This window comes from Orbicella franksi, chromosome 5 (genome assembly GCF_964199315.1).
Source record: "Orbicella franksi chromosome 5, jaOrbFran1.1, whole genome shotgun sequence".
Classification (NCBI taxonomy): Eukaryota; Metazoa; Cnidaria; class Anthozoa; order Scleractinia; family Merulinidae; genus Orbicella; species Orbicella franksi.
Window position 1 is genome coordinate 12,239,605 of NC_138149.1, and position 14,494 is coordinate 12,254,098.

The 14,494-nt window shown below is 42.0% G+C and overlaps 3 protein-coding genes and 1 pseudogene across 3 annotated transcripts; all 4 read right to left on the minus strand.

The window, feature by feature from the left end:
* Positions 1–2,311: 2,311 nt before the first annotated feature.
* Positions 2,312–6,055, minus strand: LOC145486339 (uncharacterized; annotated as a pseudogene).
* A 3,460-nt stretch (positions 6,056–9,515) lies between these two features.
* On the minus strand, positions 9,516–10,352 carry LOC145487757 (uncharacterized). The gene has a single exon (XM_081466573.1). The coding sequence runs from the start codon at positions 10,350–10,352 to the stop codon at positions 9,516–9,518; it is 837 nt and encodes a 278-aa protein (XP_081322699.1).
* A 75-nt stretch (positions 10,353–10,427) lies between these two features.
* On the minus strand, positions 10,428–13,289 carry LOC145486271 (uncharacterized). The gene is made up of 2 exons (XM_081464907.1): positions 11,215–13,289; positions 10,428–11,001 (listed from the first exon to the last, which is right to left on the minus strand). Exons 1-2 carry the CDS (start codon positions 13,287–13,289, stop codon positions 10,431–10,433), a joined length of 2,646 nt encoding a protein of 881 aa, XP_081321033.1. The 3' UTR covers positions 10,428–10,430.
* A 201-nt stretch (positions 13,290–13,490) lies between these two features.
* On the minus strand, positions 13,491–14,471 carry LOC145487758 (uncharacterized). Its single transcript, XM_081466574.1, has one exon. It carries the CDS (start codon positions 14,469–14,471, stop codon positions 13,491–13,493), a length of 981 nt encoding a protein of 326 aa, XP_081322700.1.
* Between the last annotated feature and the right edge of the window lie 23 nt (positions 14,472–14,494).

A 14,494-nucleotide genomic window follows, 5' to 3' on the forward strand; every position in this document is an offset into this window, starting at 1 on the left:
GGAGAAACTACGCAGACTGGCAAATGCCAAGTTTCCATAAGCGGTATGTTGACAATACCCTCTCAATGATGCCTGGGCTCCAAGAAAAAGCTGCTTTTAAACCAGTGGCTCAAAGACAATATTGCACCTACTAACTGAGCTATAGGAACGTGGCACAAAAACACGATGCAATAAGTCATTTTTTAAAATTCATAAATGGCTCCGAGGCTTGGGGTAATAAAACAGAAAAAAATTACTTTCTAATCCCTCAACCTCGATTTGATTTCTTTTGTTTTACCCGTAAGCCTCGGAGCCATGCTACACCTTTAATATATCGAAAACTGCCTATTAATGACACTAAAAGCAATTATGCATACAGGCACCTTACCAAAATTGTTTATTACTCAGATTTAAACGAATGAATCCAAAAAGACAAAACGGTTGTTTTAAAGTCAATGATCCAGTGTTCCAATATTCGAGCTACAAGAACTATTTGTTTAATTACAGAGTATTTTTGGGACTCGTTTCTTGGCGAATTCCTCGACTACTATTAAAAAAAAATTAAACACAAAATGGATGTTTCAATGTTTGTTATATAGAAATGCTTCTCACCAAATATCTGAAGTAAAGGTCTAACATTCGAGCTATACGAATTATTTAATTATTTAATTTTATTTATTTTCTTTCTTGTTTGTGTAATTATTTTTGCTGTTGTTTTTGTTTTGAAGCTACAGTGTGTCTGTATGTTTTATCATCTGCAGTGGTAGTCGAAAGCTAGGCAAACTTATTAACATAATTTCAATTATTGCAATTTTCAGAAGTTTGTCTTCAAACGCTATTAGAGCTCTACCTGACAGCATATTTAATAAATTGGAGGCGTTGGGACATCTGTGAGTAAATGAAAAATGCTGGATTGGAATTTCGTTTCGGTTGAAACTACTAAGTAATAGTAATTGGACCGAGTGGAGTACAATTCAGGGAGTAATCGCGCGAGTAATTTCAAAATCGGACGAGAGCGAAGTACGAAGCCAATTTGAAATTACGAGCACGATCACTCCCTGAATCGTACTACGCGAGGTCCAATTACTAATTAATCGTTTCTATAATAAATTTCAGAATGAAGGATGTCTTTTGGGAACTTCTTTTGAACGAAAACATCTGTAGCGCTTTTCATAAGTTTTAAAAACTAAAGGAAGCATTGCGAAGGAAGCCATTAAAGCTCACGTAATTGACGTGCGAATAACGTGGGTATCCAATTACAGGTATCCAGTTACAAAAAAGCTCAAATTGGATACCTGTAATTGGACACCCACGAGATCGCGCACCGATTACGTGACTAATCAAAACTATAACAAAATTCTCGAACGTGATTGGCTATCAGCAGCCCGATTTGAGCATTAATTGGACAGTGTACGCGTCATGCTTGTAATTGGACAGTACGCGTCATTTTGCGCGCGCTGTTGCGCTGCACTTTGTTGAGTAAACTGCTGTGTTTTTCGGCATTCATAACGACGTTTAATCGTTCAGCAATCATTCGATGGTTTGTTCGTTTCTCGAATTTTGTCATAGTTTTGATTAATTGGTAACAGGACTTCGTGTCGTCCAATTTAGTCTGTAATCATACTCGTGATTAACCGCTCGTATGATTACAGACCGAATTGGACTCCACTCAGTCCTGTTACCATTATAAATAGGCGCACGGAGAACAAATCACGATCGAGAATTTTGTTACAGATACGATTAAGACCAAAACGTTACATATACAAGAATTTAACAGTTGGGCTTACCAGGCCGAGGTTAAAGTGAATGCAAACTCCTCAGAGGCTTCAACCAATTTTTCAAATGAGGTTTTTTCTGTGATGCTGAAACTTTTCGCGGATGTGTCAATTGTTTCTCCACGTCATTTGATATCAAAAAAGCAAATATGTGTTAACATGCAGATTAAGCTTAATGTTGTCTTCTTTGATAGGTTTCTTCGTTTCTCCAGTTTTCTTGACCAGCTTTGCAGAATTAATAGCTCTGTGCATTGCATTTTGGATCAAGTTTCCACTAACCAGGTTATGTTCTGGTTGTAATCCAAAATGGTGCACCTGCGATGGCTGGCCTTATGATGTCATAGCCAATGAAAAATGAAACATTATAGTTAACCTATCAGTACGTTTCTCTAGTTAGATTCTGATGAAGTCAAATACTATTTTGAGTTTTCATATTTATTTCATTTAGTGATCTTTCCTACAACAAAATCCAGTCGTTACCAGGTGACTTATTTTGTTGTTTGCCAAGGCTTAGCCTCTTGTAAGTATATCATTTGTAATAATTAAACTCACTTGATTACTTTGAAATGATTCCTGACGTCTTTGGTAAAACATTTTAATCTGACAATAAGCCCAACTAACTTTACAATCCCTTTACTGAGTATCTTGGCAAATTCGCATTTCTCTCGTTTTGCGTTAATACAGATTGTGATTGACACAAAAATACTCGCACCACTTTTTAATCCAGTCGCAGACAAAAACTACAGTCGTGGCTCTGTCGCACGTGTTTCTTGCGTGTGGTGTTAGCTACATTTGTTTCGAGTTTTCATTAGTTCTCCTGATTGACTATATTCCTTAAGCCCGGCCCTGTTGCATACGTGGGTTGAGTTTTTTGTTGGGTCTCGCCTCGCTCTGGGGGTTTTTCTCTAAATATTGTAATTTATTTTATCGTTTGTTTTTGTTCATTTATTTGGCAGAGTGATACAGTGTTTGTTTGTTTGTGTGTTTGTCTCGCTCCAAAAAACTTATTCATCGGGAAATTACATCGTTTTAAAATAGTTCTTTTGGCTTTATTTTATTTTGTTGCTTGTTCTTTGTGTTCTCTGTAACACTCTTTTAATAGAGGGAAAAAAAGTCCGCTATCCCACAACTAATTGCTGATTGACATTGTTAGGTCTCTGAGCAGTAACAAGATAACTTTTATATCTAACGAGACATTTGCAAGAACCACCGGAATTGCAAATCTGTATGTATTTTAAAACCACAACACGCCACGCAATTTCACTTTGTGTCGATCATTGGCCCAGCCTGCCGTAGCTACCTTTGGTTGACGTAAAAATTGAAAAAAATTATAATTATAATTGACGAGCGCTTTCTTTTCACACCTAATTCATAGCAAATGTTCAACATACTATTTTCGGCCTTACCTTTTCAGGCTCGAGGAATAAGAGATGAAAAAATACTCCGCGCCCAGACGTTGAACGTTTAAAAAAACAATTTATTATATAGACACGAGGGTTTTACTGGAACATACACCACTCGTGAAGCAAAGCACTCATAACATAAACATCGCCAGGAACACCACCGTGCAAAAATAAAACGAGAAGGAAAAGCATCGCACAAGCCCGGCGTTTGTGAGGCAAAGCTCGCATTCTATGAAAAACAGTTCTGTAACTTTACAGTTAAAGCGAAATACTAAAAGGGCGTGGGGAAGGGAAAATCATGGATAAAAGCCAGGAAACGAAACAAAGAACAAGGCGCTCGTGAACGACGTAAAGTTACAAATCACAAGAAAAAGTTCTGATATACCAGTAAAAGTACAAGGTTTGAGTCTCAATGAACTGGGCCTGCTCCACGCGCTTGCTCCGGATGAATGAGTCAGGAACTGTGCAAGCAGCATGGATGAGAACTTGTGTATCCGGCATAGGTTAAAACACGTAAGGTTCTGAAGTAAAGGATGTGTACGCGAATTGGACTGAAATGAAGTAGAGTATGGCGCGTTTTCAGGGTCAAAATTAAAAACTAACTTTTCCACCTTTCCTTACCTGCTAAGTAAAATGTCTGTCATTTCCTGTCTTTGAAATTAGACAGTACGCATCTCTTTTGAACTCCGAAACAATACATTCCGCGTTTCCTGAATACTAAAATCATAACGTCCGGCATATTTTGACCTTTGAACAAAATTCTCTGCGTTTCCTGACTTCTCTCGAATTTTAAGTCCGGCATGTTCTGACTTTCAATGTAATTAGTTACCAAATGTCGTAATACTTAGTTTAAACATCTCAACTAAACATCCCATGCCGGCACCTGACAAGCCATTTAGTTCATAATGAAATCTCGCTGCTGAGCCGACATTCTGATTTGCAAAATTTGCAAATGCGCGTTTTCTGACTTCTCGATTCTACCAGGCGTCTTTTCCGCGTAGGCGTTGATCCTACAATAATACACATAACATGTGATCAGGGTTTTCAAATTGAAATAAAGTAGCAGGAGGAAATCATAAAGTAGGCGGCGCACTCTAGGGTCATGATAAAGGAGGCCACACATGTAGAGGAGTGCCAGAATGGCTTACCTCCTCCTGCACGGGGGGAGGGGGGCGGGGAGGGCAATGGGGTGAACACCGTGGAAAATTTGAAAATCTATTTGTCTTGAGATGTACACTTTATTTTAACAAGGGTTTATTAAAAATTCCTTGAGAGGAGTCCATATTCTGTCCTAGAACCCTAGAGCCCTAAGATATACAGGAAATCTTGTGTATCCATCAACTCCACCATGCACTACAATCTTCCATCTGAAACTTAAAGATACATGAGCCCATACTTTGCTGTCCTTTCATGGATTCTGTCCTCACTACCAACAACTAGTCTCCTTCGTAGCCGTTTTCTGGGTGTCACGCAACGCTTCTTTGGAGAGAGCGTTGCGTGACATCCCCCCCACCCGCCCCCCCCCCCCAAAAAAAAACCGGCTAGAAAGGAGACTAACCAACAACCACCTGTATTAGAAACTAGGCGCAATAAATCTGAATAAATTTTATTTATAATCAATTACGAATAAGGTCCACCTGATCAATTTATGATTCCCGTCTATGTGCCATAGTGCAAGTCGCCCACTAACACAGTACACAGCTCTTGGTGTAAGGAATAGCCATCTCATTGCAAGTCCCTCCGATCCGTTCTTTGCATGCATTCTCGGGCTCTCAGCTGGGGCACATTTATATTGCGTAGCACTAGCTGCGATTGGACCCTCCGATACCCCGCATTTGGAAAATCCCTATGAAAGGATCTTACAATGTTATCAAGGTCATCATCACTAATGGTTGTCGTCCTGTCGGTAATGGAGATATTGTACTCCCGCATACGTCTTTTTATGGTACTCTCACTCACACCAAGGGCTCTGGACGTGTCGGGTAAGTTGATTTCATAATCGGCAAGATATTGCAGCTGCTCCCGTGGAATCTCGAACCTAGGACGCCCAACCGTTCTAGGCTGGTTTGCTGCTGCTGGGGAGGAATGATACCAATTTCGCTCTACCTCCGACAACATTTGCGTCATAGTGGCGAGTGAGGGTCGAACTGTATCAAACACCTGCATGTTGTCAGCAAGTCGAAACAAATGGCGAGAAATTTGTTCCAATCGGAACAGAACATAATCAGCCACATCTTCACTAACTGTCTCCTGTTGAAGTCTCCTTGCAAGGTCGAATAATGTGTGGCGAAGACTGCTCAAGAATTGCTCTTGTGCCGTCGACGCCATTCATAAATCCCCGGGAAAACCCCCGGCCTCCTTGGGTCCTGGCACTACGTTTGCATCAGGGGATCCAGGCTTGCGCGGAAAAGACGCCTGGTAGAATCAAGAAGTCAGAAAACGCGCATTTACAAATTTTGCAAATCAAAATGTCGGCTCAGCAGCGAGATTTTTTTCATGAACTAAATTGCTTGTCAGGTGTCAGTATGGGATGTTACGTTGAGATATTTAAACTAAGTATTACGACATTTGGTAACTAATTACATTGAAAGTCAGAACATGCCGGACTTAAAATTCGAGAGAAGTCAGGAAACGCAGAGAATTTTGTTCAAAGGTCAAAATATGCCGGATGTTATGATTTTAGTATTCAGGAAACGTGGAATGTATTGCTTCGGAGGTCAAAAGAGATGCGTACTGTCTAATTTCAAAGACAGGAAATGACAGACATTTTACTTAGCAGGTAAGGAAAGGTGGAAAAGTTAGTTTTTGATTTTGACCCTGAAAACGTGCCATAGTAGAGAGCTCTTATTTCTTTTGCCATTGAGAGGACTTTTACTTTATTCAGGCTGGGCTTTTCTGGGTCGTCTGAGCCAGGGAGGTTTTTAAGGTCTCTTCCCTTGTAGCATGAAAACTACAACAAAGAATATTTGGAATATTTAGAGAACGTCTAGAAATATTTTCTTTTAGGTCTTTGACATGATGTGACGTGTGGAAATGAAAACATTGTTTCAAAACCGCAAATATCTTAGATCTGCTATCTTGGATTTTCTTTAACCTCAACAATGGTTCACAAAGTAGCCTAATTAGAAAAGAAATATAAATTTCTTTAAAACCAGAATCCTCGAGTTAATTATAAAGTGAGGCCAAACCAAATTAAGCATTGTGCAAAATGGTGGACATTATGAAATGCCCCTCGTCTTCTCCACCTATAACGTCACGATTGGCTCGAGCTTATCACGTATGAAAACAAGCTTAGGGCTGGATGCATTATACGCCTTCAAATGTATTCAAGAGGTCCATAGTGGGCACAGCAAGCCCCTACCCACCCACCTTTTAGGTTCAGGCTATAAGGTGAGGGAACTCTACTTTTCTTAATAAGCCATTTATTATTATTATCTTCTAGATTTCTGAGTGCTAACCAGTTGGAGATTATTCCGCGTGGAGCTTTCGCTAATATCGATCGAGACTTCTGGGGGTTCCGCGAAGAACATATTTTGTAAGTATGATGACCTTGCACTGTTGAGAGTGGTTTAATTTGTCCCATCGACGTAATTAAGCGTACAATTACAAATGGAGAACGTTGCCCCGGCGTGAATAATTCAAATCTTAAGAGCGTGTCCGTGTGAGAACCGACCAATCAAATTTTCGTGGAAAATGGATTGCCTTCTACACAAGTCAAGCAACATATATGCAATGTACGAAAATGACCTTTAATTTGGAAGATTCGCTTTCTGTATTTTTATAGGAATTTTTTGTAGGCACCTCGAAAACCACATAAAGTCGAAAATTGAAACTCCAAATTTTGGGGGTTGAGTTATGCTTGCTTAAAACTCGACAATTTTATGGAACCTCTTTATTCGTTCAGAATTACTGCATAATTCTTTCTCCTTTCTAGACAACTAAAGACTATTTGCTTGTCTCAAACACAGGCAAAGTTATGACGTTTTTCCATATCCTCTTATAAACGTCTTTGCCATTTTTGCTGACATAACCCCAAAACAAACAAGTTTTTTTCAAAAGTGGGACTTCTACATGAATGATGACTGTTATCACGCTAATGTACTACGCCTAAACTGCAAATATCTGTATTAAAAGTTGTCGGCACTCTTAGGTTTGACGCGCCAAAAAGTCGAGCAAGTAGCTGAAAATTCAACATTTTGTGTAGAAATGACGAATCGACTTCTTTGACATAACCTGATTAGATTTGTTGATTTAACGTTTGGAGAACTTTTTGAGACTTACATTAGACCCAAAATATCAGGAAATCTTTCATGCTTTGCCTTGTTTTGATTTCTTGCACATATCACTGATCGCCGCCTTTCCGTCACGCATCACCATTCTTCATCACCATTTCCATTTTTAGAGGTACCCTCAACAACAACGAATAGTCTATTTATTGCCTGAGACGTCTAAAGCATTTTACGGCGGTTATTTTGCTTTCCTTTGCTAATTATGTGGCGTTGGTGATACGTACATTGCATTCTAGAACCTCTTCAGTGGCGGATCTACTGTAGGGGAGGGGCCCGGAGGGAACAAGAAATCACAGAAGGGAGAAAAGCCGGCAGGGCAAGCAAAACAAATTCCTCCCCTCTCCCCCCCCCCCCCCCCCCCCTTTAGCTCAAGGTCTGGATCCACTACTGCTCTTTCCTGGGTCCTGTTCGTGGTCAACGTTATCTAACGAATCAGCAGCCAGAGCTAAAAAGTGGATTTTTTAATGGTAATTACTTTAAACATTACACTTTTCAGCTTTGATTAAATAGATCTCTTCGAGAGGATTCTTTAGTTCTTTGGGGAAAAAAAAAAAAACACACCTGAAGAAAATTGCACTGCTTTCAACTGGATTGGACGGATAGAGTGTATAAATATAATTAGAGACATTTTTCGTTTACGAAAAGATCGTCGGAGAGAAGCGTCCAGGATTATAACACGAAGTTTATCTTCCACTTCATTCGTCCTTTAATACGTTCCATTGACTTTTTGCTTTGGTTTACGCAGAGAGAATGGCATCAATTAAACAACAACAACAAAAAAACACCACCACAAAACAACAACAGTGACAACATTACGACACCAACCTACCGGAGCACCCCCTTCCTCGTCCGTTTTTAAAATTGTATCGGTCATATTCCATACTTTGAGAAATATTTCAAGGATTTCACGAAAACATTGAAATGCATCACAGTTAAAGCCGCATAAACACTTTAAAATCATTTTGTTTGGAGAATTTAAATTGAGGGTCTAAAGCCGTCTTTGGTTGATCATTACTTCATCATTCCTCATTACTTTTAAATATAAAATCTTTCTGAGCCACAACTTAATTGTTTTTCTTACCGCTTCACATTAAATATATAGAGCGGATATATCTGTGTGAATTTCCTCCCAGGAAAAAATAAAAAATAAAACAATTACCACAGAATTATCAGTTGTCAATGATAGTCTTGATACAGAGCTTTCCCAAGGAGCTTTGGACAGCGTTTGATTCCAGCTCAAATGGAGGTAAATAACTCTTCTGTGTGCCTTTTCAAGCAAGGAAGACTACATTGCCGGTCTTATCACTGAATCACGGAGTGTTCAATTTAATTTAATTAGCGGTTACAATTTGATTAACACCGTGACAAAAAAATTTCAAGATCCCGGCAGAAAGCTGATCTGTGAAAGTTGTAGTGGTCGCTTGATTTTGTACGTGAACCAAGTATCTCAAAATACCCTGACTGAGCTCCTTTCACTTCTTTGCACTGTTTTCTAAAATAGAAAGGAAGTATGTTTTTTGGTGTTTCTATCTAGTTTAGTAGCGACTCAGCTGTGTTATTTTAGAAATCCGCGAATCTGATTGGTTCTCTCTGTTTGGATTCCATATTTATTCTTCGAGCACATGTTTCTACAACCCCTATAGGGGGGTACAACAATTCCTGCAACGTCACGTCCGGGTTACAAAGCAATACAAAACGACTTATCTAGAATATTCGGCTTGTCACGCAATGTCACGTCCGATCTCTAGTACAAAACGGCTAGTCTAGAAAGTTCAGCTTTCAACATCCTCCACCTCGCAACTTGCGGTAGCCTGTTGCGACTTAATCAGTCCTTAAAGTAACTTGGTCAGTCCTTAAAACGACTTAGTCAGTCCTTATAGCGACTTGGTTAGTCCTTATATCGACTTGGACGAACAATCTCTCTTCCTCTCCGAGTCCTCTGTGGAAGGGTGACTTCAGGTTCAGCTTCTTCATCTTCATCCTCCATCGTCTCGGCCTCGCTGTCTAACATCGCACCATCTTGTTCAATGCTCTCTGGTGAGCTTGTAATGGGCGGGAGATTGTCAGATTCAGCACAGAACTCCAATTTGTACAGTTTGCGAATTGGTCGGGTTAGCAGTCCCGACTTTACCTACCTGGACAGTCGCAGCACGGCATCTTCCATCTCTGCCAAGAATGAGCTGCCGGACAACCCCCATCTTCCAATTTAGACGTTTCTCTCTGTCATCAGCTACAAGGACAACTTCTCCTTCTTTTAAAGGATTTGGCTGAGTCTTCCAAACTTCCCCTTGTGAACCCAGCACTTGATGCAAGTATTCTTTCTTCCATATGTCATTCATGGAGGACAGCCACTTTTTTCTCCTTTGAAATTCATCAAAGATGTTTAGTTCTCTTTCTTCTTCCTTGATGTCTTCTCGCGGTGGCAACAGGAACCTTTCAGGACACAAAGGGATAGGAACACCACCATCAGGATTGCTCGACTCCCACAAGTAAGTGATAGGCCGGTGGTTGATGACTTTCTCCACCTCGGTTAGAGCGGTTACTAATTCCTCCCAGGAAAGCACATCATGGCCCAACGAGCGACGTAGCAGGCCTTTAACAATGCCCACTAACCTCTCCCAGGCTCCTCCCCACCAAGGTCCGCGTTCCACCACAAATTGCCACTTCATGTCAAGATTCTTCTCTTTAACCCACTTAGCTGCCGCCACAAAGTTTGATCCGTGATCACTTATGCACAACTGTGGGACACCTCTTCTGTTCATAAATCTCTGCAGTGCCTGAGTCAACGCTTCTACAGACAACGACGTCACAAGTTCCAAATGAATGGCTCTAACTGACATGCAGGTAAATACTACGAACCAGACCTTACTGTTATCCTTCAGGTATAACGGTCCTCCTAGATCCATGCCAGTTGTTTCAAAGGGACGCTTGCAAGTTACACGACACCTAGGGAAAGGAGGTGTCTGTTCAGATGCAGGAGCCGCCTAGAACCTGCTACAGTTCCTGCACTTCCGTATCACTGATGAGACTGATTTCTTAGAGCGCAGGATCCAAATCCCTTGGCGTCTCAGTTCCGAAATAACTGTTGCAGTACCAGCGTGTTGCATTTGTTCGTGAATATGAAGCACCAATTGGTTGACAACACCACACTTCTTAACCAGCACTGGATGGAGTTCCTCAAAGGTCGCTTCCACTTGTTGCAAACGACCTCCCATCCTGATTAATCCTCCTTCCAAAAACGGGTGTAAGGACCGCAGACTAGACTGGCGGTAAACTGGTTGGCTATTTTCCATTGACTCTAATTCCCTCCAGAAAAACTTCCTTTGCACTTGTTTCAGGATGACCATTTTGGCATATTGCAACTCTTCTGAGGTCAGCATATTTTGGGTTCTTTTAGGAGACTTGCGCCAATGTAGCATCCAAGCTACACTTCTCAAAGTGCGAAGGTACTTGCTCGTTCGGGGTGGGTCAACAATTTCCTCCACATATTTCGGTTCTTGATTATCAGCTACGGCCATCATCAACAATGCAGCATCTGTGTCATTCTTTGGGTGCCTCGGCCATTCTGCCTCAGGTCGTTTCAATCATTCCGGGCCGCTCCACCAAATCTTGGAGTCAGACAACTGAGTTACCGTCATACCCCGAGTAGGTAAGTCCGCAGGGTTTTCATCTGTTGGAACCCACAACCACACTCCACCAACAGCAGTAATCTCTTCCACACGGTTAGCGACAAACACTCCACCCACACGCGGTCCCTGACTTATCCACGAGAGAGCAACACTGGAATCTGTCCAAAGGAATTCATCATCGATCTTAAAGACAACGCTGTACTCCAATCTCAGTGAATTGAGAAGTCGAGCTCCTAGTAAGGCACCAAGAAGTTCAAGGCGAGGTATCGTGTCTCCGTTCGGTGGGGCAAGTCGACATTTCGAAGCAACAAGATTCACTGTTACGTCCCCATTTGTATCTGCAACACGAATGTAGGCTGCCGCAGCATAGGCTCTAGAGGAGACGTCACAGAAAACGTGAAGTGACAGTTTTGTGTCCTTGCACTGAGAGGGTGTTATTCCCAACCATCGGTTTACTCTCAGATTGTTACCTCCTGACAACCCTTTCAATACTTCTTCAACACGCCTACGCAAATCCGGGTTAACTTCCTCATCCCATCCGAGCTTCTCTTTCCAACAGTGTTGGACAATAATCTTCAGTGGAGTGACAACCGGGCTCACTAGCCCACATGGGTCGTAAATCTTAGACAGACAGGACAACACTTCTCGCTTCGTAAGTTTCTTGAGTACCATTACTTCCAGATCAACAAGTGGAAGAAGTTCATCAGATTTTAAGTCCCAACTAACTCCAAGTACTTTGTGAAGTTGCTGCACTTGGCTGTCTGAAAACTCGTGGAGCAGATTTTGATCGTTGGACCGAAATTTCCGCAGGTTAAAGCCACCATCTTTAAAGATACGCACTGCTTCGTGCCAGAACTCCCTTGCTTCATCAGTGTTCTCCATTGAGTTCACTGGATCATCCATGTAAAGGTTGCGAAGAAGCTGGGAAGCCATTTGTGATTCACTGATGAAACCCTCTAAATGCTGTTTCAGGACTACTTGCAGCAGAAATGGTGATGATTTGGCACCAAAGAAAACCTTTTTGTATCTGTACACCTCAATCTCCCCTTGCGGGTTGAGCCACAAGAAGCAACAAACATTTCGGTCTTCCTCACGAAGCGACAGCTGCAGAAATGCCTTTTCAAGATCACCTACAGCACCGACTTTGCCAACTCTGAAACGGAGAAGTATGCCCCACAACAGCGGTAAAAGGTTTGGTCCTTTCTCAAGGGCATCATTAAGAGAAAGGCCTCCTTCAGACTTAGCTGAGGCATCATGCACAATGCGCAGTTTAGTTGTCTCCCGATCAAGCTTAACAACTCCTCGATGTGGAAGATAGGACTGAGGAATGCAGGCTTCTGGTAACAGCTCAATGTGACCCTCTTCGAGGAGTGTTTTTAACTGAATGTCATATGCTTTGTACTCTTCAGGCGTCAACTTTCTCACCATGCGACGAAGCCTTGTTTCACAAAGGGCCTTGTTAAGTGCTAAATGCTTTCGGGCTTGAGGTTTCCAAGGCCACGACACAACATACTTCCCAGATTCGTTGCGTTGGATAGCATTCTTTACCTCCAGCTCAAGGTCTCGTTCCAACACTTCCTCCCGTGCAACACCAAGGTGGTCCAAAGTCCAAAAGTTCTGCAGTTGTTCATGAAAAGAGGCCCGAAATGCATGGACATGAGCTCTGGCAGCCACACCCGCAAATGGAATGGATCCACTTCCACCATGAAGGACCCACCCAAAAATTGTCGGTGTTCCTTTGAGACCATTCCTCAATTTAATTGTCATACCTTGGACAATGGTGTCATAGCAATCTTCTCCAAACACAATACCAATACTATCTGTACCAGGGCTAGCGAGATCAGCAAGGACTGGACAACCACCAACAACCTCTTGAAGGGCTCGATAGGACTCAGGCTCCACCCTCTCAAAGACACCAGACAACTCATCCATCACTACAGCTTGGAAGGTAAAGGTATTTGGAAGGTTTATTCCTCTTGCAGTCGCCTCAACAACATCGAATTCGCCTTCCAGCACATCTCCAAGTGTCTCAATCCGCAAATGACGTTTGCCAACAACTCTCTTTGGTATATTTGCAGCCAAAGATGATGACATCATTGTAAAAGTGGCCCCAGTGTCACACAATGCTCTTACAGCCACAGCCCCAATAACAACACACACAGTTCTCATCATCACGCCAGCAGTTTTGATGTCAGCATTCTTAGCGGAAGACATTACAGCAGCTGTTGGAGGTTGAGATAACGGTGGCAAATGACTCTGGTTAGCTGGTGTATAAGGAGGGGCAGCAGGATTCCAACTTGGGTGGTTTGGTGGGTTACCCGTACTTGGAGTGGGGTTTTGAACTTCTGGAATTTTCACTCCGCCAGTCTTGCATAGCTGAGGGATATGGGATCCTCGTCCACACGGGCATGGTTTTCAAAACCTGCATGCAGTCATCCGGTGTCCACTTCGAGCACAACGAAAGCAAGCCCTTGTTTCCTTCAATTTCTTAAAGCGATCATCAACCGACATAGGTACAGAGCACTGTTTAGGACTATGTGGACCCTTGCAGAAGGTACATGTTACAGATTTAGCCATTAAACCAGATGCAGTTGGCAACAAAGGTTTTTCCTTTTCAATAGACTGGTGGTGTTTAGATGGCTGTTCTATCTCAACAGTCTGGTCAGCACTCTCTCGAATTTCCAGTTCCTGTTCCAAAAATTTCAACAACTTCGAGAATGTTACATCCTCCTTTGATAAGCCAGCTTTTTCTCGGGCCCACACCAATCTCCAATCCTTGGGAAGTTTTGATTCAATCAAAGGCATCAAAAGGGTTCCATATTGTTCAGTAGTAACTCCTTGTACTTCAAGCGCTCGCACAGTTGCACAAAGCTCATCCAGTGCATCTCTCATAGCTTTATTGGATTGTTCAAGTGCTTTCATTTCTGCTAGTTTAGTCATTAGGCGAGTTTTTTGCACTTCATCCTTGCCATAGCGTGATGTCAAGCGTTGTATAGCAACTTCATAGTTTGCCTCTTCAGTTTTGATGTTTGCAATGTATCCTGCGGCTTCGCCATATAGCAGGGACTTTAAGTAAACAAACTTCTGCACAGTAGGTATTTCAACGTTATCATGTATTGCTACTCTGAAAATGTCCCAAAATTCTGGCCAGTCCAACACATCGCCCGAGAATTTCCTAAGGTCGGTTTTTGGCAACTTCATTTTAGGCGCACTTGACGTGTGTTTTGGTGATGGTGCAATGGGTTCAGGCTTCTCACTTGTATTTTGCCTTTGGCTGTTTTTTAACCATAATTTCACATTATGAATTCGTTCTCTTACCATATCGAACCATGGTCCTTGGGCGTCCACTTCATCTTCTACTTGCGAGTCATCGTCCAAGAGCTTCTCGATTTCCATCTGCAGATCCTCGGCTTTCTGCA